The sequence below is a fragment of the Aspergillus japonicus genome, assembly GCF_003184785.1.
Source record: "Aspergillus japonicus CBS 114.51 unplaced genomic scaffold BO86scaffold_8, whole genome shotgun sequence".
Taxonomy (NCBI): Eukaryota; Fungi; Ascomycota; class Eurotiomycetes; order Eurotiales; family Aspergillaceae; genus Aspergillus; species Aspergillus japonicus.
In genome coordinates this window covers 844,554-867,486 of record NW_020291645.1, presented here as the reverse complement: position 1 = coordinate 867,486, position 22,933 = coordinate 844,554, and the positions used below count along the sequence as shown (strand labels likewise).

Sequence of the window (22,933 nt, the reverse complement as noted above, 5' to 3'; positions counted from 1 at the left end):
CATTATTCTTATTGTTGTTCGACCATTTTGAATCTTCTTTATTGTCGCTGACACATATGTTTAAGCATCAGCCTAGCCCAAATTAATCAATAATGCCTCTTTTCCCAATGGGTATCACGCCAACGACGCCCAAGATGGAGGCAAATACTGCCTCCTCAGCCGTGCTCACCTCCCCGGCCACCCGGATTAAGAACCGTCGCAAGCGTTACCTGGACATGCACCCAGAGTACTTTTCTGCTGATCTCGAGCTAGCTGGTCCGCTTGTCGCTCATCTTTGTTCTACGTTTCTGACTTGACTGGCACCCTGCCAGACTTGGTCGTCACGAAAAAACCTACATAGTGATTGTCAAGCTAACACCCCCAGCAACCGCACAGACCCCTTGCTCTATGACCGTTTGATCCGCCGTTTTCAGACTCCCGCAGAACGAGAAGCCGAAGGACGCGCCAAAGGGTTTTCTGGTGTCCTCCAGGCGGACCTCTGCCGTTCCGAAGCGAAATTCGAGGCGTTGAACCACCCGGACCCCCACGCCATGTTCAGCTACACCCGGGGTCCGAACGGGGAGATCCTCGCCGAAGACCGAGATGAGATCCCGCCCAGCAAGGAGGAAGGCGAGAAGCTGTGGCAGTGGGAGATGACCATGCGGTTCCTTCGGGGCGAGGATACGGATTTCGACTACGCCACCGTCGATCACAATGATGAATATGACGATTGGAACGAGGCGCAGGAACAGTACTTTGACGATGAGGAGCCGGAATGGATTGTCGAGGGCGAGGACGAGGGCGAAGGCAGTGGGGATGTCAGGTCTCGGCTTCAAGGTGAGACGGGCATTCAGGACTTCTGAATCCGGTGTGGCTTGATTATCTGTTCTGCGGGGATATGGATACGCCGCGGTTCGGGGCATTCTCGGCTCGTCCCGAGTGTTTACTCGTACTTTGACCTACGTTCTTGTCGTGCTTTCAGCCACAGCCTCGGCCTTCCGTTAGCGACGACTTGCTCTTTGCAGCGCTTTTTGTGACTGGACTTACGTTCTTGCAAACTGCAGTTTCAACGCAAGTTGGCATACTGGCGATTGATGTTCGTCAATACGACTTTTGCGAGGCCTGTCAAGACCGATTGGGAGGAACAGCCTAAGCATGCGTCACTGAATACCAGACCACCACGTCATGGCTGTGGATGAATCTTCCTCGGCCGGCAGACGACCGAGACCAGTCCGCAAGAAGGGGGTAGAAGGGATTAGGGCGGGGGATCTCTTCCACGGCTCGCTAAGAACAGGCTTTGCGGAGGGGTGATTGTCGCCCCTCCCCCGTGCTTGTTGCACTAGGGCTTGGATCTCTTTTCCGCAGCAGTCGAGTGATCTGACGTAGTGAGCCACTTCCCCTCTCAGCCGCTGGTCAGGCTGATGGCGGACCGTGGGTAATCGGAGCACATGGTACGCAGCTTTCCAACGGGAAAACTGGGAAACTACCACACAGCATACTGTGCCGAGCCACTATCTGGTGAATAGTTATCAAGTATACAGCTTAGTGAATGTATGTATAGGTACTTGAATGGATGCTAAAAACAGACAATGTGAAGATGGGAATGGAGAGGCAGCTTGTACTCGATCATCTGCTATTCTCTCTCATGTAGTTTGTGAGACATGTCTAAAGCATCCTATTCCCGGATCATGACATCCATACCTGTCACCTCCATCATTATCCCAAATTGTATTCCTCTCGCCAGCTGGACGCAGAGTCTTCTACCCTCAGCCCCTCAGCCCCTCAGCCCCTCAGCACCTGCCCATGGATTCCAATTCCAGAATTACATCTTCACGATGCCGCTCAGCGCAGTTTTCAGCCGAGCCCACGGTTAGCCAGCCCGGATAGCCCTCATCCCAGCGGTCAAGTCCACAACCCTTAGAAGTAGGTCTTGCTTGAGCAATTCAGCAATTCAGCAATTCAGCAATTCAGCAATAATGCTGTCATACCCCAGATGACTTCTGCTCGAGGGAAGGAAAACTTATCCGTGCCTACCTCGTCTCTTCATCCATCTCCATCTTTTCTCTGCTTCCCCAGATTTGCTGGTTTGTGCACTCAGCAATAATATCTTGCCTGGCAAAAGCACCATTCCTCACTGCGTGAATAGGAACATCTCAGCTATTCACACCTTTACATATTGGCATACGCCTATTCTTACCTGTCAGTGACATTCATCTAATCTGTCATTGATCTCATCATCATTCATCCTTTCCCCTCCTTCTCCTCGCCTGTCACCCTTTTGTCTTGTCTAGCAGTCTCTCTATACTGCAAGGCATCTGACTTCTGCAGCTCGAAGCGCAGAAGGTTTTCTTGCCTATTGTATCGAACAATAGGCTGTCGATACATCAGACGGGGCTTTGAGCATCGTCCCCATTAGCGTCGACATTATCATCGTCATCGTCATCGTCAACGTCGCCGTCACCATCACCATCACCATCACCACCACATAGCCCACCAGCCCTAATACGAGTAGCAGCTGCTCTCGAGATGAGTTCAACAACTGACCTCCCCATCCGTCTGCACTCGGACCGAGTGTCCATCTCAAGCATGGACCGCTCGCTCATAGAAATCATCGCCACCACCTCCATCCCCATCTCCACCCTCCTCGGCACCACCAGCACCTCCTCCACCACCTCCTCCTCCATATCCTCCTCTTCCTCCACCACCACCACCACCACCAAAACACCCGATTTCCTAACCTTCCGACCCCTGACCCCACTCCCCACCGAAAACCCCCGGCAATACCTCGTCCTCCTCCCCAGAGGCAACCTAGGCGCCGGCGCCTGCGGCACCGTGCAAGCGGTCTGCAGCTTCGACCTGAGCGATCCCACCCACGAAACGATTAAGCTGTACGCCATCAAGACGTGCACGCGGCAGCGGGATGCCGAAATCTTCCTGCGCAACGAGGTGAAGCTGGCCGTGCAGCTGCCTCCGCACCCGCACGTGCTCCAGATCTTCGCCCTAGGCGAGATCATCCCCAGTGCCGCCAGCACCAATACCAGCACCAGCACCCCCACCCCCCAATCCACCCAACTAGCCTACCTAATGGACCACTGCCCGCATGGCGACATCTACGACCTGCTGTTCCCCCCCGGCGCCACTAAGCCCATCCGCCTCCCGCAACCCACGCAACTGTGCTTCATCAAGCAGCTTTTTCTGGGGGTCGCCCACCTGCACCGCCAGGGCATCGCCCACGGCGACCTCAAACCGGAGAACCTGCTGCTCGATGCCGACGGGCTCGTCAAGCTCGCCGACTTCGGGTACGCGGTGCGCTTCCGGCCGCCGCATCACCACCGCCACCACCAGGGAGAGGGCGAATGCGCCTGCGTCCGCGCCCACGTCCCCGTCCGGACCCCCGACGACGTGCGCGGGACGGGATGCTACATCGCGCCGGAGATGTGGATGGCCGCTGCGGCGGCGGATGTAGCCGTCAAGGCAGCAGCAGCAGCAGCAGCAGCAGCCGCAGCCAGAAAACCAGCCGCCGCCGCCGCCAGAACAGCAGCCACAAGAACAGCAGCAGCAGCAGTAGCAGCAACCTACGACCCGCGGGCCGCCGACATCTGGGCCTGCGCGCTGACGGCCCGCCACATTCTGGGGCTGGGGTATCCGTGGGAATGCGCCGGCGAGTCCGTCGACGACGGCTTCGCGCGGTTTGTGGACGGGTGGGAGGCGTTCGAGGCGGTCACGGCCGGGGACCCGCGGCTCGACGCCGCGGCGGGGAGATGGCCGCTGTGCGGCCGGGGGTTCAAGGCCAAGGAGTACCCGGACTACGCGGCGCTGGTGCTGGTGCTGGGGATGCTGCATCCCGATCCCGAGCGGCGGCTGACGATCGAGGCGGTCCTCCGGGATCCCTGGGTGCGGGGGATTCCGTGCTGCTCGCCGGCGGTGTCGGCGCAGAGCCGCGCGGTGCATGATCACTGTCGGATGAAGGTGGATTCTGGCGTGTCGTGCACGCGATAGAGGGGGGAAGGATGAAGCTTCTGGTTTGGATGAGCGAGGTTCGCGATGAGGGAATAATCCATGCTTTTTTTTTTTTTTTTTTTTTTTTTTGGCAGGTTGGGGTTCTGGACATCATCTGTGGAAAAGAACAAGTCGTTGGTGGATGAACTGGCGATTGTTCGATATGCAGGGCCCAACGCCGGTATCTTGGGCGTTGGAAGTTGTTTGGATATTTGCAAGATCTGCAACAAGGCCGTCCGTTTGCTTGGGCATGGACTGGCGTATTTTACTGTACTGTACGCTCGAGACGAGAGTGTCTTTTGTTCGATGCATGTTGAGCGTCTTCGTCGCATAGCGATTATACCCTCTGGAGTGGAAATGCCAACAGAGTCTATTTGCTATTTGTCTGTGAGAATGAACTATCTCCTAATGCAGCGCTTGCTCATGTGGGCCAATGATGAGCAGTAATGATAATGACGCACCCTCGAATCGTAGCGTTCATTGCCTTCCCACAAACCATCCGTTTGTTCATCATAGCGTAGAATGTTTTACATCTATGTACATTTCCAATCCATCTCAATCCAACAGACCCCATGGTTAAATCCAACGGCTTTCTTCATGTAATATAGATGTCCAAATAGCCAAGCCAGTGCATCATGCGAGCTGGTTCTCCTTCTCCTTCAATCTCTTGACTGCAATCTCGCGAAGCATGAATTTCTGAACCTTGCCACTCGCAGTTTTCGGAAAAGACTCCGAGGAGGGCAGGAAAAACACATATTTCGGGACTGTTTCAGCTGTTAGCTATTATCTCGAACCTGAAAGACCCGTGGAAAGTACACACCAAGGTGATTGCTCAGTGTCTCGTTGACATATTTTTTGACCTTTTCCTCTTTAGCATCCTCGCCGTCGACGTCGCGGTGTATGATAAATGCAGCCACCGCCTCACCGTATCGTTCGTCCGGGACCCCAACGACCGACACATTCAAGACTCCGGGGTAGGCAAGAAGACAGTTTTCTACCTCCAGGGGATGGATATTCTCGCCACCGCGTATAATAAGATCTTTGACCCGACCGGTGATTGTGATGTAGCCGTCTGGGCAGATGGTTGCCTCATCACCAGTCTAGGTAGTCATCATTAGTGGAATCGATCATCGAGGCCAGGAACCAGAAACGCAATGACATACGTGCATCCAGACTTTCCCATTCTCGTCGGGAATCATCACCTCGGCTGTTTTTTCCGGGTCGTTCCAGTATTCTTTCATCAGGAGGTAGCCGCTGACTGCCAGCTCTCCGCGGACACCGACGGGAACAACCTTGCGGTGGTCGGCCAGGTCAACCACTTTGGCTTCCACGTGGGGTAGAAGGGTGCCGACGGTGTGGATACGCTTGTCGATCGGGTCATCGGTTGTAGTCATGGCGGAGACTGGGCTGGTCTCGGTCATGCCGTAGCAGATGGTGAGTTCGGTGAGGTTGAGGACTTTATGAAGCTTCTTCATCAACTCCGCTGGAATGCTGCTTCCGGCTGCAATGCCAGTCCGGAGGTACTGAAAGCCCTCGGGTGAGACCTCGCCACTCTCGAGCAGATTGAGCTCCTCAAGGAACATGGTGGGCACTCCGTACAGGGCTGTGCACCGTTCTTCTTGCACTGCTTTGAGGGCGGCTTTGGCGTTGAAGGACTCTGTCGGGAACACAATGGCAGAACCATGGGTCCCCGTTGCCATGTACCCCAAAACAGAGCCGAAGCAGTGAAAGAGAGGTGGGGGACAGCAGACAATATCCTCGGGGGTGAGGCGCATGCGGTCTCCGATCTGAGAACCATTGTTCAGAATTGAGCGGTGCGTCAGACATGCAGCCTTGGGCATAGCCGTTGTCCCGGATGTGAATTGGATGTTTATAATGTCATCAGGGGAGAGGTCCTGTGGTGGTAGAGAGCTCCCATCAAACGCAGCATCGGATGTTAGTGAGGAATATGGCGTAAGTACCCGGTAGCCGGTGCCTTGGAAGCGACCAGAAGAGTTGTCGACAAGAATGATATTCTTCAGTGATGGGATGAGTTCTGACTTTAGTCTAAGGCTTGCAAGGTCCGGCACGATAGTCTCCAGAAGTGGCACATTGCTCCGTGGAGGCTTCCGGGGCAGGTTCGACTCCGCACTGACGACCAAATGGCTGGTATTGAGGTGACTTAGGGCCGATGCTAGTTGAGTAGTGTTGAATGATGGATTGATGGGCACCTGAACGAATGTTACGTTTCATTCCCCGGTAGGATAGCACCAGACTCACCAAAATTGCTCCTAGTTTGAACAGTGCATAAGTTACCTATAGACACCTCGTAAGCTGCTGTTGGCTACTCGCTTCGATTGGGTATGTTGTTGAAGGCTGTTTGCATACGATGGCATATTCCATGGAGTTTCCCAGCATGACCCCAACTCGGTCACCTCGGCGTACCCCGATGGATTCCAGGCCCCTTGCAAACGCATTGCTTTTGGCGTCCAGAGCGGCATATGTTAATCTTTCGTTTTGATGCTTGGAAATGACGCTGGTTTCACAATCGGTTAGCGGGGAATCAGCTGTGGCGGGCCTGCAGATAAGATAAATATACTATCTACATACGCTGTCCGATCGCCATGTACCTTGACAATCTGGGCGAAATGGTCGCCAACCGTCGAATCAAACAAGGGAGGCTTCAGATCGGAGGGATTGAGTGTCAGCTTCTGAGAGTGGACGCTTTGGGCGAGGTGCAGCAGCTTACCTCGGACGGCCCTCGGGCATAGCTCTGAGTAAGAAGTCCGCGCCGCCAAGCTATCGACGACTGGAGGGTTCTTGGCAGGCAGTGTGACCTCCAAGGGTGACAGCGGACAAATGAATTGAAGCGATACATTGCCAGTACTTTGGGTCGGATGAGAGCTACATCAAGTCTGTCCTCGGTGGAAGACGTCAATGTACTGTACCGCACCTCACCCCTTGCTTTGAGGCGGCAGTAGGAGTGGCAGTGGTATGGAGGTATGGATCAAGTATAGGTTGTTGGTCAAGGTTTGGTGTAAGGTAATGTTTCTCTCGCACTCAGAGAGTACATGAAGCGAAGTCAATGAGAAGAAGAAGAGAGTACAAGACGGTTGCAGAAGACGAGGTGGTTTGAGGTCATTCACTCTCTTTCCCCTCACGTGTTGTGGAGAGCAAATGCGGGGTTGTGCCTGCCTTCCCAATTGGGATCGACCATCGATTTAGGTAGTAGCTGGAAGCTTACTAACGTCTAGAACCAACATCTTATATAACTAGTTTTCCCCTCATCTAACAGCTTCATCATTCTCTCACTTTCTCACTCAGTCACCCAACTCCATCACTTCCGCTGTTCCAACCACCATCGGTCCCGCATCGTCATCATCCCCATCACTATCGTCTCCTGGAACATAGTTCTTGTCCTTGTGGTCATCCTTCTCCGGGTGATCACCATCTCCGTCATTGTTTTTTGATGGATCCTGGTGTACGACCACGTTCGATGATGGATCTGGACACAGCACCTCTTCTTCTCCTCCGCCTCCCTCAAGATTCTCACTATCATCACCTGCGTTTCCTTCTTCGGCCAGTGTTTCTTCAGCAACGTCCTTTCCTTCTTCGCCTCCTATTTCCTTGAGGGGAATTCTCATCACGTTCTTCTCTGTCTTTCTTGCTCTCCCCGTCAGCGGTCGTGCTTCCTCTCGAGTGGTCGGCGGCGGCTGTTTTGCGGAATAGCACTTTGGCGACCCGCAGCGGCATTGCCTCTTTTTCCAATAGCTAGGCCCATAGTCGACGGTGATCTCTTCGTACATTTCAATATCCCGCGTGGCCTCGAGCGTCATGGCGGCGTGGTCGCTAAAGGTCCGGCAGCGGTACTCGGTTGAGGCGTTCTCGCAGGCGTGATTGACGAACCGGGTCCAGTTGCCCTCGTAGCATGCGTCGACGGACACCTTCCCTTGGGTGCGTTGGTCACTCGGCGCCTCCCACGCTAGAGCATAGGTCTGGTCCGGCCTGCTGCCGTCTGGGATGAGCCGCCCGACATACTCACCCAGAACGTCTCCCTTGCGGAAGGGCCACAGGGCGCGCACCCCGATGCCCCGGTCCTCCGTCTTGACGAGCTCCACCAGCTCCCCGGGCATCGACTGCACCTGGCACCGGCAGGCATGCGGCGATTCGCAGAAGTCACAACACCCCAGATCGTAGACATGTGCCCAGCGCATGGTGACATTAATGTCGGGTTTCGGGTCGACTTGATGCTTCCAGTCTGCAGGGTTCCAGATGTTCTTGGTGATGTTGACCTGACGGCAGTTGTTGTAATTCGGGGTGATGACATGGTCTTCGCCTTGGGGCGGGATCGCAAGCTCGTGCGGGTGGCGGTCCCAGAACTTCTTGACGAGCTTCAGCGCCGGGCTCATGTAGCGGATGGAGTCGTTGGAGTACGGGAGCAGCAGGCCACGCCAGTCGATGTTGCGCACGCGGCCGTAGAACTCCAGGCTGTTTCTGTTGGCCTTGAGGGCCTCAAGTACCTCGCGCCGCAGCTGGCTGTCGACCTCTTGGTCTAAGGAGAGGATGCGCCGAAAGGCTTCCGAGTGAGCAGCGATCGCGAGCCCTTCCCAACCGATGCGCTGCAGCAGGTCATCGACTTCGTCCGAGAGCTCCAAGCCTTCCTGAGTCTGGTACGAATCATCCAGCCCCTCGACCAGGTTCACCATCTTGCTGATGAAGTTCGTTGCCTTCTTGCACTCATGCCAGTAGCGCTTGCGGTCGGTGGTCATTTTCCTGCCCTCCCGCACGTTAATGCGCACCTTGCCGATACGGTTGAGGTCATAGTAGATGTTTCCGAGCGCCTTTGCTTTCAGAGTCGCAACCGACTTTGGTGACAAAGGAGCAGGAGGGAGGGATTTCTCTTTCGATTTTGCTTTAGGAGCGGCAACAGACCCCGGCGGCTGTGGGTCACGAGTGGGAGGAGTCGCTTTCGCTACTGCTAGAAGAGTTCCAAGAGACTCTGCCACCAGTTGATCACGAGAGCGAGGTTTTGCTTCTGCTCTTGCTCTCAGACGAGCAATAGACTCTGGCGACAACGGACCGCCGGGAAGGGGATATGATTTCGCTTGTGCCAGAGCCTGCGACAGTGGAACATGAGTGCGGGGAGCCGTAATTGCTGCTCTCACAAAACTTGCAAAAGATTCTCCCGCTGTTGGTTGGCGCGCCGGGGGATTCCGTTTCACGTTTGGTTTAGGAGCAGCAGGCTTTTGTGATGGTGTATTTTGAGCCTGGGGGTTCTTGCTTGCTGCTGTTTCAGGAGCAGCAGCAGGCTTTGGTGGTGGTGGATTGTAAACGGGGGATTTCGCTCTTGCTTCTGCTTCAGGAGCAGCAACAGTCTTTGGCGACGGTGAACGACGAGCAGGGGATTTCGTGCTTGCTTCTGCTTCCGAAGCGGCAACAGCTGGTGACGGTGGCTCAGAAGCCGGGGAGTTCATACTTGCTCTCGCTTTAATCGCGGCAACGAATTCCGGCGACAGGGAATCACGAGGGAAGGGCCGTGCCCGAGACTGGGGCTTCTCCCGGGACTTTTTCGGTGGTGACTTCGTTACTCTATTCTGGGAGGGCGAGGGGCTCTTTTTGGGTTGCGAGGAGCCAAGCCCCATATCTGCTTTGGTTGGAAAGCACATCGTACGTGCTGGTGTAGGATAAACGCAAGTTGGTTTGGGGATCAATCAGTAAGTTGCAGCCCTGGATTTTGATTCTTCTTGTTTAGACTTCAGAAAACTGCCGATATGTTTCTCCTTGAGGAAGAGGACCGTTACCGTGCGGGCTTTATGTACATCGTTCGATCTGCTGCCACTTCTGCCACTTCCTACCTGGATATGAATCTATAATTATATTGCTTTAGTTCGCTGATGAAAGACCTCCCAGGCGTCGAATGGGCAGCCTCCGACCTTTGTGGATGACATTATTTTTGGCTGTGGCATCATTGTCCACTTGCAGATGAAAGGGTTGTTGGGCCATGCTTTGTATTCTTTCGGGGTGTTGAAAGGAAATCAAAGGGAACGGCTTTTGCCTCGTCTGAAACAGCCGAACAAAGCCTTTCGGGACAAGAATCCATTCGAGGTGAAACGTCACAAAGGAGGAGGAGGATAGACATGGTGATGTTAGGTGGTGATTGTGTTGTGTTTGATGGTTAGTGTATGCTGGTAGAAGAGTGGCTGCTTGCTGGGGTGGAACGCATCGATATTGCCGTTTGTAGTAGTCAGCGAAGACCGCGGCGGGCGCCGCAGCAGGGTTCGGGAAGGGGCCATGAAGAGGCAAATAGGCGTGAAGGTATACAAACTATCCACACAATTGACAAACCAACTCTCTGTTTTTGCATATACAATTACTGCAGCCACACTGCCCTTCCACATAATGAAATTAAGAATGTACAACCCCATCCCCATCCCCTACCCACCAGCATGGAATCCCTAAACCAACCGCGTAAACCCCTCCCCATTCTCAGGCGGCTGCAACCAATTGCGCTCATCATACACCCACCCGTCGGCCCCCTCGATGACATGAAACGTATACGCGAAGCGACTCCGGGGGCTCGTATTCCTCGAGCTCTGATGCAGGACATTGCCATGAATGAGCACCAACGAGCCGGCCTTGATATCCAACAACTGCACCTCGCCCTCCTTTTGCGCGGCATCCTCAACCAACCCCTTCGGCACCCGGGCGCCGGTGTTCTCCACGAACTCCGTGCCGCGACTGCCATCGGGCACGCGGCGCACGAACCGGCGCTGGATGCCGTTCCGGCGGTGCGAGCCGGGCACCATGCCGAGCGTGCCGTTCTCGACGGAGGCGTCCTGCAGCGCGAACCACCAGCCGACGGCGGAGGGCGGGTCCGTGTACAGGAACTCCGAGTCCTGATGGCTGGGCACGGCGCCGCCGATGCTGGGCTGCTTGCAGATGACCATGCTCTGCAGGACGCGGGGGTCCTGGAAGCCGAGGGAGCGGGCGATGGCGGCGTTGCGCGGGGTCAGGCTGACCTCCCGGAAGGGATCGGACAGGCTGTGCAGGGAGTGGCCGATCTTGTTGACGGCCTGCTGCTTGGGTTTCAGGAGCGTGCCCGGTGTGTCCGGGTGGAAGGCGTCCGGCTCGAAGAAGAACCGGATCTTGTCGCCCGAGGTGAGGAAGTAGTCGTCGCCAACGTGCTCCTTTTGGGCATCGTCGTCGTCGCCAGTGGTGAACTGGGTGAGCGGGTGGGTGTCGAGCGGGAAGGTGTCGAGGAGGTGGTTGGTCTCCGTGAGGCAGCGCTGGACCTCGGCCGGGGTGAGGTGGTCGGGTAGGACGAGGTAGCCGTTCTCGTGGAAGAAGGCGAGTTGCTCCGGGGTGAGGCCTTCAGCAGTCATATTGGGGTTTTGCAGAGGGTCGGCGCAAGAGGGGGGTGTAGGATGGAGGTTTGGAGGAGATGGGAACAGAAAAAGAGGGGGAGGGGATTGTGGGGGAGGAGGAAATATGCTATAGGGCAGGTTTTATAGGCGGCGCTTATCAGCTTATCTACATTGCCTGACAGCTGCAGCTGTAGGGTATAAAGAAGATAAAAAGATTCTGTTCTTAAAACTAAGCTTGAAATTCTTACTACAGCAATAGTCAGCTTAAGACTTGCCATATCTAGTTAAGTAAAGCATAATAAGAAGAATAATCTAAAGCTCTCAGCTCAAGTCTGTTTGTCTACTCGTTACAAACACAACGCAAACACAAAGCTGCATTAACCGCCTACAAAGGACACAATTCTGCAGGCAGATTCTGGATCTTAGCTTGAAAAGAGCAGGCGGTAAGTAGCGAGCAGCTAACAGACTGCTGAGTCATCTCTCCGCCCCAGCTCGGCCCCATACCCCGGAAATCACTAACTGTATTAGGAACAAGTACCTCAGCCCGGCCGGGCCTTAGCTATAGCCGATGATAGACTGTTGATATAAATCCCCACAACAGTTCACAACTCACAAGCAGACTTAGCAGGCAAAAGCGAGACTAGTCCAGCTACTTGGGAGCAATTTAGCAGGTGGGGCAGATAGCTCTGAGACTCACTGGGGCAATCTTACTTTCAACCAATAGCGCCTCAAGTCCTCTATACAGTCAGAAGCAGAGTTTTGATATAGTGAATATACTACTATCAGTTACCACTGGCCCTTATTATATCAGAAGATCTATCTTTACATCCAGTAGACTGCCTATTATTGTAATAAACCAGATTCCAAATATTTAACGACTTCTTATCTTTTACTTTCTGTTCTGTTCTTTTCTTTCTTCCACCATCCACCATCCACCATCCTGCCTCCTCAGCATCACATATCTTCAATCCATCAACTCTTCCTACCTGCTCATCACCTTCAAGGTAAGTAAGTATCTCTAACATCTTCTGCACCACTATCTCTTTCATACCCATCAACTAAGTTCCCCTCTTGTTCTGCTCTTCAGCAGAAATCCCAACAGCTTTAGAGCCGAGTGTACAGTACTTAACTACATGTCCATCAGCTTTAAAAAGGTAAGTATCTCTTTAGAGTTCTGCATCACCATCTCTATCAAATCCATCAACTAAGCTTCCCTCTTTCTCTGACCTTCAGCAAGAAACCCCCAGAAGCTTTAGAGCCGAGTTCACTTGACCACCATGTCTCAGAACCAGTCTCAGGACCAGTCTCAGGGCCAGCTAGCCATGCTGCGTAGACTGCACGGCTTTCGCTACGCACTGCGTTCCTCTGGACCTATCGCTGGAGCTGGTGCTGGAGCTGGAGTTACACCGCCTGGTCTTCCGCACGACTCGGCGCCTGCTATCAACATGACCCCCCACACCACCACCACATCAGAAGACGACAGCAACAATTCCACCGACACCGACGACGACACCGACACCGACGACGAAGACTACGAAGACTCATCCTCATCCTCATCCTCATCCTCAGAAGAAGAAGAAGAAGAAGAAGAAGAAGAAGAAGAAGAAGACACCACCCCACCAAACCCCCTCCCCACCCCACCCATAACACCCCCTCCCCCTCCACCCCCCAACCCTAATCCCCAACCGCAACCGCAACCCCACCCCCAAAACCATATAAGATGCGCCTACACCCGCACCTGCACCACCACAACCCCAGGGCACCCGCAGCACTACCGCAAACTAATCTCGCACATCTTCGGGCGCAACAAGCACTCGACCAAGCAGATCCCCGCCGCGCTCTGGTGCTGCTACTACTGCCGCAAGCACTACCAACGCGCCCGCTACCGGGAGCGCGACACCTGGGCACTGACGCAGTGCTTCTGGGTGGGGCAGATGCTGCTGCGGCTGCAACAGCTGCCGGATATTGTGGGGTTCCGGGTGCAGCTCCGACTCCGCCAGCAGCAGCAGCAGCAGCAGCAGCAGCAGCAGCAGCAGCATTCCCAAACGGGGGATAAGCCGGTGGTGCCCGGGTGGTTGGTCGAGCGGATTGTATCCAGAAACAACGAAGTGTGGTCGTTTGAGGAGACGCAGGAGCTGGTGAGCAGGGAGATTCGGGGGTGGTTGTTGGAGTTAAGGGCCAGGAATGTGGCGGCGGGGGAGTTTCCGGATGTTGAGATTTTGCCGGTGTGGAGGTGATTGGTCTTTGTCTTGGGGATTGGCAGGGGATTCAACGATTTGATTCAATAAACAAGAGTGGTGCTTTGTCGGCTTATGTCGTGAGCTTTGGATGTCCTCGATGTACACTCGATCATAATGTCTCGTTTAGCAAGGTGGCTCGTTGCGGGTATCTGCATGCTTAGCATTCAACGACTAGCGACTAGCAGCCAAACAGAGATCGCGGCGTAAGCTGCAATGTTTCAAACTATCATCCTGCTCGTAAACCTCAAGTCATTTCGAATTAGCCACAGATCCAAGACCTTAAGATACTGACCTGGCTGGAGTATTAACATGTATATTATCTAACCGCATTATCACTACCACTGATACTAGGTACCTATAAACCAGATGCAACATCCGGCAAAACAGACCTTACACAACAAACCCGCAAACCGAACAGAGAATACAACGGAAAGAACCACATATTCATAGTCAATCATCCACCAACGCCATATAAATAAACCCCGCGGGAGTCAAGTCATTATCGTATCGTATCATAAAATCACTTCGCATTAGACCCCCAACAAGCTCCCCACCTCGCCTCCCCACATTCAACCCTCATTATCCGGTATCAACTCATACCCACCCTCCGACGGCAACGTATACGCCGCCAGGATCAACGCCGCCGCGCAGAAGAGACTCACGCACCAGCTGACGGTGCAGAAAACCCAGGAGTCGGAAAGAACCCAACCCGGAAAGAAGCGTTTCTCGTTGTCGAACAGGTACGCCTGTCCATGGGAAACGGTTCGGTTAGCACCATCCCGCCTAAGCACCCACTCACCCCAGAAAGGAGAAAGAACTCACCACAATCCCCATACTCGCCGCCTGCACCACCACGGACAACAAGATGAACAAACTTAAAACTTTCCACCCGGACTCGCGCAGCCGCTTCCCGCCGGACAAGATGATCAGGAACGCGACCAGGCTCATGCCCTCCAACACCACGGCGAACGACATCAGGAACCCGACGGAGCGCCACATCGAACAGAAGTACCGGTCCTCGCCGTGGCAGTCCTCGCGCTGTGGGAAGCCCCAGCAGGCGCCCTCGACGGAGGAGCAGCGGCGGTGGAGGCCGTAGGAGTAGTGGAAGGTGGGCTGGATACCGTCCTTCCGTTAGCCTGATCCCTTTACTCGATATGTTCGCCGAAAGAATGATGATATGCGCCCAGCGAAACCCTCACAGTCCTTGAGACAAAATGGAAGTGGCAAAACGCACCGAATCATAGCTAACCCATCTCGGAACGGCGATCGAGGAGATGGTTAATCCGAAGGCTGTAGATGTTGAGCCAGATTAGTCTCGGACTGCGATGTGCGTGAACCAAAACAGAAATCGTAGAGGGGAGAAACGTACAAGCTAAGAATAATATCAAGGAACCGGTGTAGACGATTGTTTTGGTAAGGAACCCGGTATAGTTGCGATCTTCCCCGCGAGGCACTAGACGGAAATCCATCCTGGCGCCGAGGGGATTTTTAGATTGTAGTTATCGAAGCAGTTCTAACGAATGGCGGAGATTGCAAACGCAGAGGGATTGTTGCTTGGTGCTGGTCGGTGCTGGTCGGGCGTGTTCTACTGAATGGGTTGCAATGATACGATGATGACGACACACGCTGCGAATCGATAAGACGACGGGAGTGGCAGCGAGAAACAGCACCGCAACGCAAAGGAGGAACAATAAGCCACACGGGGATAAGAGAGAGTTTTTCAAGTACAGTAAGAGAGGGGAAGAAGAGGAATGCGAGGAGAATTCAGAGTCAGTCAAAAGGACAGCGGGGTTGTGTTGGTTGCGAGAAATGGAAGGAGGTGGTTGTGGAAAGATGGGATGGGATGGGATGAGCTGATCAGGAAAGGCCAGGTCAGGTGAGGCTGGCTCTCTCTCTTAATCAACTAATTCTATTCAATTCAATTGAATGCAACTCAATTCCCTCCACCACCACACAACACCAAACGCGGAAATTATTCTGAAGCAGACGGTAAAAAAGAAGAGCATGACAATTCAAATATCCTCCACCCCCTTAACCTCTATCAAGCTCAATTCCAGCAAACCGCATGCCAGCCCAGGAAGGGAAAAAAAAATACCTCATCATCCGCCGTCCGGAAACAGACCGAGTGGTGTATGACATGATGTTTCCCTTTTCCTTCCCCTACAGACAGGACAGTCTATGATCAACCATCATCATGAACTCCATCCAGTACAGTACAACCATGATTTTACTCCCAGATGATCAATCCATAAAAACGTATTCGGAAGCATGAAGTTTGTTCCTCGAACAATGAGCCCAAGCTTGAACTAATCTTATAGTTGCAACATTCCACCACCACCACCACCACCACCCCCCACCGCCTCAAGGTGGAACTTCTCCCCCCGCCTACAACGGTCCAAGCGTCCACCACCAGAACTGAACTGCAAAGGCGGGGGGGGGGGGGGGACTGTACTCCGTACACTGTAACTATATGTACAGTACAGGACCAGCAACCCAGCTTCAAGTTTCTTCCAGGCTGTTCCTCTCGCCCCTCACCAACCCACCAACCCAAACTCATTTGTTCCAGGGTTCGGAGCAGCAAGCAGCAAGGGGGAGAAGAAGCTCAGATGACAGAGCTTGTTGACGCGCCATCCTTGGAATTCTTCATCCCCCCATCCCCCATCCCGCTCTGCTCTGCTCTGCTCTGCTCGACTTCCCTCCCCTCCTCTCTCCTCTTCATCCAAGCAATAAGAAAAATACTCCGTATACATGCAACCTACCTGGCTTAGGTAGTCCCTCGTTGGTGGGTATCTTTCCGTAACGTCGATTTTCATATCGATCCAGTCCCCTGTAAGATTCCGAGTCAACAGGATATTCGACGCAGATAAGCTGCAAGGATCCGAATTAAGCAAGCCGATATGTTCCCTCCAAGTTCTTCCCCCGACCGGCGCATTCGCACAGTTGCGTTCGGGTAGCGCACGGTGACACGCATGTAACCATGTCACTATCCTTGACCTGATACATGCCGGACTATAAATCGGAGATTCATCCTGCACCTGACATCCTACAAATCTACAAATCTACAAGGAAAACGAAACTATCCCATCAAATCACGTGGGAGGGTGTCCATCTCCATCCACTGGACTCGTGCTCGTCATTCCATCGCCTATGTCACGGTGAAGGAGAAAAAAAAAAGTATGGCCTTCTGGCCCGAAGACAGAAAGAACCCACGGTATCGAGAAGAGAGAAGAAAAATCAGAAAGAAGAATCATAAGGAAGATACAGAATAATCTACATCCGACATGAGGCTGGGGGATTCCATGACCGAAGCGAAGTCCATGATAATACACGGCCAACCAGCAAGAATATTAAAATGTGAAAGAAAAACAGCGTCAGCACCGCGTTGGTGACAAGTTATGGTAGAAAGACACATCAAAGGTGGGAATGTAGAATGGAAGAGAGAGAAAAAAGAAATCCCAGGTCATCAGCAAGCGGAGAGAGAGAGAGAGGTAACGCCAAACCCGCCAATGCAATCCAGTGCGTCGAACGCTTTCATCCCGCTCGACTCTGCTGGATCATCGCACGAAAGTCATCATTGCTCTTTTTCATCTTTTGTCCGTCGTCCGGGGCGGAGCTGTCTGTGTTGTTCGTCATCGTCGTCGTCGTCATCGTGGTGTTGGTCGTGGGCGCGCCATTCTGCGCGTGGCTCTGCCCCTGCAACCCACCGGTGGCTCGCTTCACACCCAGGTGACCGCGCTTGCCTCCGCGCGCCCCAGGCTGCGGTGGCCGTTTGATCGGTCCGGTCGGTTGGAGTCTTGCCCCCGACTTCTCAGTAGTCGCCTTGCTGCCGGTAGTTCCGGAGTGGCCTCTCTTCTCTGCCGACTGCTTCAGCATCTCCGGTACGCTTCCCACATGTAGCTTCCGGCCGGGAGCAATCTCCTGTCCTTCCAACTCCAGCGAGGCTCTGCCGGCAGCATGGATGTCAGCGAATTCGACGATCGCTCCTTGGTGATCTGGCCGAAGGATAATCTTAATTAGCCTGCCGTACGGCTCGACTAGCGCGCGAATCCGTGCGTCGTTGACCGTGTCGGGAACGTTCATCAAACCCAGAGTACGCGCAGCCCGATCACTACTGGAAACCTCCTCTCCGATTCCGTTGGCTTCAACCGATGGAGATCGCGAGGCGGACACGCGAGACAGAATCGTTGTGGCACTCCGTTTTGCTCCCTGTGGTGTGGATAACTTCACTTGCAAAGGCCGGGACCGGTACTCTTGTTCGTGCATTACCAAAGCCGCCTCAGCTTCCTCCTGCAAACATAATCAGCGGGATGCATTGATAGGCAGGATCATATAAGCGTACCTTAGAAGCGAAGACAATATAACAGAAACCTTTGCTGCCTCCGTCCACCTTCCGTGGAATGCGCACCTGTTCGACGGCGCCGAACCGCAAGAACAGCTCCTCCACGTCTTGTTCGCTGGCCTTCCAGTCCAGGTTGCTCACGTGAATCTCACGTCCTTCGTACATCGGACCATGACGGTCCTGTTTGCGAGTGGGATCGGAGATCTTAGCGACCAGGTGAAGGCCATTGCCGACTGTAGACCCGTCTAGTTGGGTGGCGCTGTAGGCTTCTCCAGACGTCTTGAATTGCACGTAACAGAATCGCCGATGCGTGTTGTACTTGAGAGACGGAAAGCGGATGTCAATGATTTCTCCGTGCTGTAGTAGGTTAGCAATGTAGGTTCCCTGACTACACACGGAAGGGGAAGTCACCTCACGGAACAATTCACGAATATACTGATCATCCGCAGTGGGAGGGAAATTGGTGACAAAGAGTGTAGACCCTGAGCCGAATTGGACCTCGATGGCTTGTCCATCGATCATCTTCTGATCGCGGGTCTGCGCGACGACGGCTTCATCTCGGTTGTTGAACTCAATGATGGCTGTCTCCGAGTTCCCGTTTGGAGCAGAAAACATTTTCAGGCTGTTGATCGCACCGCACTGCCCACAAGTTAGCTACGCGCTGCACAACTCTGCAGACGGGACGTGTACTTACATGGCGAAAGAACTGCCGGACTTTATGTTCCGTAATGCCACGAGGCAAATGCTTGACGACCACGGTCGCATTCTCGCGATCACGTTGAAGCGCAACAGGTTCAGGCGTCACGAGAATGGATGGGGTGGACTCTTCTGCACGGGCCCGTTTGGCAGGTACTGCCCCGTTCACGTTGACCTCGTCCTCCCGCTTCCTCTTTTCGACTTGTGTCGCCTGCTCGATGGCTGCGGCCTGTTGCTCGGCCTGCCGCGCGGCCGCCTCCCTTGCGTCCCGCTCGCGCCGGGCTGTGATTGCCCTCATCGCCTTGCGGGTTTCGAGGATCGCCAGCTGCAGCTCATCCGAGTCTTCGTAATCCTCGCAGTGAGCGATATAAACTTGCATGATCTTCTCCGGCCAATCCAGATCCGTCCGCTTGATGGCCTGCTTCAGAACAGCGGTGGCATAGCTGGGGTTGGGTGTCCGCCGGGCGGCGTCAATCGTGGCTTCTCCCTGCACAAACTTACTCCAGGAGATGAGCTCCCACTCGTAGTAAGTCAACCAGAACTCGTAGCTGTTACCACGCCGACCCACAAGACCCTTGAAAGTCTCTCGGGCACTATCCCAGCTGCCACTTTCGCTGAGATAGCGGATGTAGATCCGTTCCAGGCGGAACAAAGGGTCCCCTTGGTAGTTCCGCCCGTATTTCTTCTCGCCAAGCTCCTGGACGCTTTCAATAGCAGATCGGATTCCAACCTCCGCCACGTCGATATCTTCATCGGTCGAGTCAGACAGGAAGGCCTGTCGACGCAGATAGCTGCACCAGGCGGTATGCACTTTTAGTACTTCCTCCATGCCCCCAACATCTAGCAAACCGGTGCTGGTCGCCTTGTGCTTGATATCCGCGATCTTCGCGAAGGACTGTCCTTCGCGCTCGGAGCTCAGCAGATACTGCGACCAGAGGGTGCCGGAACCGGGACAGTGGCGAGTCGCACGGTCCAAGGTGGCCATCGTCGCAGTTTTGGTGTTGCCGTGCATCGACTCGTTAACAAGGTACATGATTAGATCCTCCCACATATGGCAATCGGTCGGGAATCGAAGCACCGCGCGTTGGTAAATCGACTTGACGAATTCGAAATTGCCCAGCTGCCGCTTGCGACGACTTTGTTTGAGCTCCCAGTCAAGATACTCCGTGAATAGGGCATATTCCTGTCCCAACTCGCCGGACTCGGTCGCATTGCGTAACTTGATTTCGAACTCCTCGCGGGCGGAGTATTGTTCCTTGGCGGCCGTGGCGTGTCTTCCGACTATGTCGGCCATGATGCTTTCGTAGTTCGCATTGTAGTAGTTTGAAACAAAGCCGGAGAACAGCTGGAAGGTCTGATCCCAGGTGGCGTGGGGCGTTGCAAGACGAACCTCAAAAAAGTTCCGCACGTGATTCACCTTCTCCTGGGTAGCGTTGCGGGCAAGATCCTGGACGAGCAAGTCGAGGAAGCGATCCCACACCATATGGCTGTCATGGATGCGCCATTGGGTCGACTCGGCTCCCCTGTGCCAGACCTCCAAGACTGAGGGCCAAGTGAAAACTTCGCGCCCGACGATCCGATCTTCCTCGGTCCAGGAGCTCTGACTGGCATCGCCATGGGCCGATTTGTACAGGTAGAGCACCCATTCTCCGTAAATACCCCAGAGTTTGGTGCTGCCGTACTCTTCCTCGACCGATCGTTGGCAGAGCTCCATGACTGCGATGCGTTCCTCCACCGATTGTGCCAGCATACTTTCATCCTGGATCCACTCCGCCCACAGATCCTCGCCCATGGCGAAAAGCTTGTCCATCTCCTCGCGAGCGGTGCGCATGTCCTTCAGCAGATCATACTTGCGTGGATCCCCATGGATCTCCGGGTTGTTAGGCGGATAGACGTGGTTGACGAAGCCCGCGTGTAGCAAACGAATGAACCGGACGTGCGCTTCGTAAGACTGTGGGTTTTCCTGTATCTGAGCAAATAAGTCGGTCGCCTGCCGCTGTGCGTTGGGGACCAGGGAGCTATCCAAGTAGCTTCGTTGGGCGGTCTCCCGGGGACCGTCGGACATCGCGATATCGAAGGAAGATCGAGGAGTGGGCGTATTGTGGGAGATGGGGTTGACGTGAGGGAACATGGTGGAGGGTGACAGCTGGCTTTCGTAGGACTCGGTGCTGCGCAGGAGAGGGGCGCCGGGGCGCTGAGGCTGGTGATGTTGCATCGACGCTAAGTCGGCCAGTGTGTCCATACCTGGGGTGGAGGGTTGTCTCGCAGGCGGCAAGTCGGTTGCCGGGGGTGTTCCGCTGCCGCTGCCGCTGCCACTGCCACTGCCCATGCTAGGACCAACCTTGGGGCTGTTCGTGGGCGGTGACGGATCAGGCAATTGATTCGGGGCGTACACATGTTGCGCCAGCGGCGAGGAGGTCATACCCTGCTTGGTTGCGCCGGGACGAGACTTTCGCAAGGGTTTGGGCTGCGGCGGGCCTGAGACGGGAACCGAGGCATTGTTGGCAGGCGTAGACCCCGCGGAGGGCGTGGTGCGCCCGGACTGTGAATTAGAATCCTGGGGCGAAAGGAGGGAGTTGATGTCCATCATCAAGGCTGTGGGATGACGGGGTAAGAAGACGAGAGCGAAAACCGGGGCGGCAGATATCAAGCAAAAGTCCAAGCGCCAGCTATGGTGCTGACGTAAGGAAGTTTTTGAAGTGGAATGAGAGACTAAGGGAATAGACGAAAGAGAGAGGGGGGGAAAAAAACTCGAATTAGAGAGGAACCGTTGCAAGTGACCTCATCAACGAGTCCATTCCTGCACTCGTCACAGCCTGGCCAGATTCTTCTTTTTTTTTTTTGCTTGTGTCTTGAGGTACCGAGGGATGGAGTGGCGTATTCTTGCTTTTGAATATCCTTGTTGTCGGTCTAGGTAGGGTGGGATGGAAGGGGATCCGTTCGTCACGTATTCGGGCCAGTTGAGTGGGCTGGCCGACGGCAGGAAGCAAACAGAGGAACTTCAAGAAGTAGAGCAGAACAAGCGGAGGGGGCAAGATAAATAAAAATGGAAAAAATAACAGAAACGAAAAAATAAAATAGAATAAAACCAGAACCGTGAAGGCGGAGGGGGAGAAAGGTTTCAGGTGGGAGAGTAATTAAAATAGAAAGTGATCCAACTCAAAAGCAACCAAACAAATGCAAGTGATGCGGTATTGTGAAGATCACTGGTATTTGTTCAGGCCTCTGGATTGAGTTGCAGGTGGGAGGAAGCTTGACAGGTTGGGCGCTATGCCAAAGACTGCTAAAGTGAGGCGCTGGGCGGAGGTAGGAGAACAACCGCGGAGAGAGCAACGAGCAACAAGGTCGATCGTATTTGTTTTTCTTGGGTTTTTAAACCTCTGATGAACGGAGGAGGCGGGAGGGGAGAGTGGGATAGACGAAGTGGGTGGGAGAAGGGAGGGGGGGAGAGCAGATAATAATCAGATGGGGTAGTAGAGACGAGAGACCTAGGGAGAGAGGATGAGGGGAACAGAGAGACAGTCTCCAGCACACACCACACTATTCACTCCAACCAGAAGAACAGGAACAGATCTTGGTCTCTTGGTCCGAGCGATAGAATGGAAGCTAAAATGGGCAAGTCAGCGGCGGAGTTTGAGCGGGAAAAGAGTTGGGGGAATTCGTGGGTGGATAGGAATTGGGGAATTAAAGGATAGGGAAATTCACACGCACGGGATGACCCTTTCGGGGGGGTGGGGGGGAGGAGAGGGAACCTGAGGTTGATGAGGTGGTGAATGGTTTGAAAGTAAGAGGGAGGAAGGGGAAGGCGACGGAGAAAGAGGAGGAGGAGGACGAGGACGAAGAGGAGGATCGGAAGACCTGAAGAACTAAACACTAGACACCAAGAGAGGGAGAGTAAAAAAAAAAAAAAAAAGACGAATGACCAGAACGGATGAGGCAGAAGAAGGCAGGCAGTGGATCGACGCGGTGGAGTTGGAGCAGTAAAAGAAGGGTAGGGGAGAGAAAAAAACAACAATCAATAACAATGGCAACCACCACAATGCTTTCTGTTTGAACTACTCGAGAGCTATAGAGAAACAGCTGAAGTCTGTAAATTGAGACGTATCAGGTCGAATATGAATGATTTCTAATCCACTGGCCATCTGCCAGTCTACGACATTATTGAAGTATGTATATTTTGAGTGGTTGAATCTATGGGCAGAGGGAGATGTTTTCCAGAGGTGTAAGTTACTGACAAACTTACTTGAACGTACAGGCAGGCATTCGGTAGTTCACCCCCACTATGAGAGATGATATCGGATCGATTGATGGCGGATGTAACTTCCAGTTTGGTGCTA

At 54.0% G+C, this 22,933-nt stretch overlaps 8 protein-coding genes across 8 annotated transcripts; 2 read left to right on the top strand and 6 right to left on the bottom strand.

Annotated features, from left to right (window-relative positions):
- Positions 1-92: 92 nt before the first annotated feature.
- Positions 93-842, top strand: BO86DRAFT_306235 (uncharacterized protein; the record flags this gene model as incomplete). Its single annotated transcript, XM_025667685.1, has 2 exons — positions 93-255; positions 376-842. The coding sequence occupies 2 exons, from the start codon at positions 93-95 to the stop codon at positions 840-842; spliced, it is 630 nt and encodes a 209-aa protein (XP_025530729.1).
- Positions 843-2,398: 1,556 nt separating this feature from the next.
- On the top strand, positions 2,399-3,978 carry BO86DRAFT_407751 (putative serine/threonine protein kinase; the record flags this gene model as incomplete). The annotated part of the gene is made up of 1 exon (XM_025674296.1): positions 2,399-3,978. The coding sequence occupies exon 1, from the start codon at positions 2,506-2,508 to the stop codon at positions 3,976-3,978; it is 1,473 nt and encodes a 490-aa protein (XP_025530728.1). The 5' UTR covers positions 2,399-2,505.
- A 428-nt stretch (positions 3,979-4,406) lies between these two features.
- Positions 4,407-7,058, bottom strand: BO86DRAFT_446305 (putative AMP-binding enzyme). Its single transcript, XM_025676506.1, has 7 exons — positions 6,707-7,058; positions 6,568-6,638; positions 6,346-6,493; positions 6,238-6,273; positions 5,142-6,188; positions 4,799-5,078; positions 4,407-4,742 (listed from the first exon to the last, which is right to left on the bottom strand). Exons 1-7 carry the CDS (start codon positions 6,833-6,835, stop codon positions 4,612-4,614), a joined length of 1,842 nt encoding a protein of 613 aa, XP_025530727.1. The 5' UTR covers positions 6,836-7,058; the 3' UTR covers positions 4,407-4,611.
- A 218-nt stretch (positions 7,059-7,276) lies between these two features.
- Positions 7,277-9,164, bottom strand: BO86DRAFT_386903 (SET domain protein; the record flags this gene model as incomplete). Its single annotated transcript, XM_025671453.1, has 1 exon — positions 7,277-9,164. Exon 1 carries the CDS (start codon positions 8,724-8,726, stop codon positions 7,278-7,280), a length of 1,449 nt encoding a protein of 482 aa, XP_025530726.1. The 5' UTR covers positions 8,727-9,164.
- Positions 9,165-10,195: 1,031 nt separating this feature from the next.
- Positions 10,196-11,419, bottom strand: BO86DRAFT_386901 (phytanoyl-CoA dioxygenase family protein). Its single transcript, XM_025671452.1, has one exon. The coding sequence runs from the start codon at positions 11,337-11,339 to the stop codon at positions 10,413-10,415; it is 927 nt and encodes a 308-aa protein (XP_025530725.1). The 5' UTR covers positions 11,340-11,419; the 3' UTR covers positions 10,196-10,412.
- A 1,658-nt stretch (positions 11,420-13,077) lies between these two features.
- On the bottom strand, positions 13,078-13,787 carry BO86DRAFT_386900 (uncharacterized protein). Its single transcript, XM_025671451.1, has one exon. It carries the CDS (start codon positions 13,358-13,360, stop codon positions 13,103-13,105), a length of 258 nt encoding a protein of 85 aa, XP_025530724.1. The 5' UTR covers positions 13,361-13,787; the 3' UTR covers positions 13,078-13,102.
- Positions 13,788-13,858: 71 nt separating this feature from the next.
- Positions 13,859-15,350, bottom strand: BO86DRAFT_386899 (uncharacterized protein). The gene is made up of 4 exons (XM_025671450.1): positions 14,931-15,350; positions 14,796-14,851; positions 14,384-14,674; positions 13,859-14,307 (listed from the first exon to the last, which is right to left on the bottom strand). Exons 1-4 carry the CDS (start codon positions 15,028-15,030, stop codon positions 14,131-14,133), a joined length of 624 nt encoding a protein of 207 aa, XP_025530723.1. The 5' UTR covers positions 15,031-15,350; the 3' UTR covers positions 13,859-14,130.
- Positions 15,351-17,092: 1,742 nt separating this feature from the next.
- Positions 17,093-21,183, bottom strand: BO86DRAFT_306257 (U6 snRNP complex subunit PRP24; the record flags this gene model as incomplete). The annotated part of the gene is made up of 4 exons (XM_025667688.1): positions 17,093-17,848; positions 17,901-18,257; positions 18,312-18,539; positions 18,595-21,183. 4 exons carry the CDS (start codon positions 21,181-21,183, stop codon positions 17,093-17,095), a joined length of 3,930 nt encoding a protein of 1,309 aa, XP_025530722.1.
- Positions 21,184-22,933: the final 1,750 nt, after the last annotated feature.

What these genes read in the sequence shown, in the direction of transcription:
- BO86DRAFT_446305 (XM_025676506.1), bottom strand. Translation starts at nt 6,835, where the DNA reads ATGTATCGCTTCAATTCATTTGTCCGCTGTCACCCTTGGAGGTCACAC. An exon ending in TCAAACTAGGAGCAATTTTG is followed by an intron (nt 6,189 to 6,237) that starts GTGAGTCTGGTG and finishes ACATTCGTTCAG; the next exon opens with GTGCCCATCAATCCATCATT. An exon ending in ATGGGAAAGTCTGGATGCAC is followed by an intron (nt 5,079 to 5,141) that starts GTATGTCATTGC and finishes ATGACTACCTAG; the next exon opens with ACTGGTGATGAGGCAACCAT.
- BO86DRAFT_386901 (XM_025671452.1), bottom strand. Translation starts at nt 11,339, where the DNA reads ATGACTGCTGAAGGCCTCACCCCGGAGCAACTCGCCTTCTTCCACGAG.
- BO86DRAFT_386900 (XM_025671451.1), bottom strand. Translation starts at nt 13,360, where the DNA reads ATGCTGCTGCTGCTGCTGCTGCTGCTGCTGCTGCTGCTGCTGGCGGAG.
- BO86DRAFT_386899 (XM_025671450.1), bottom strand. Translation starts at nt 15,030, where the DNA reads ATGGATTTCCGTCTAGTGCCTCGCGGGGAAGATCGCAACTATACCGGG. An exon ending in GATGGGTTAGCTATGATTCG is followed by an intron (nt 14,675 to 14,795) that starts GTGCGTTTTGCC and finishes GACGGTATCCAG; the next exon opens with CCCACCTTCCACTACTCCTA. An exon ending in CGGCGAGTATGGGGATTGTG is followed by an intron (nt 14,308 to 14,383) that starts GTGAGTTCTTTC and finishes TCCCATGGACAG; the next exon opens with GCGTACCTGTTCGACAACGA.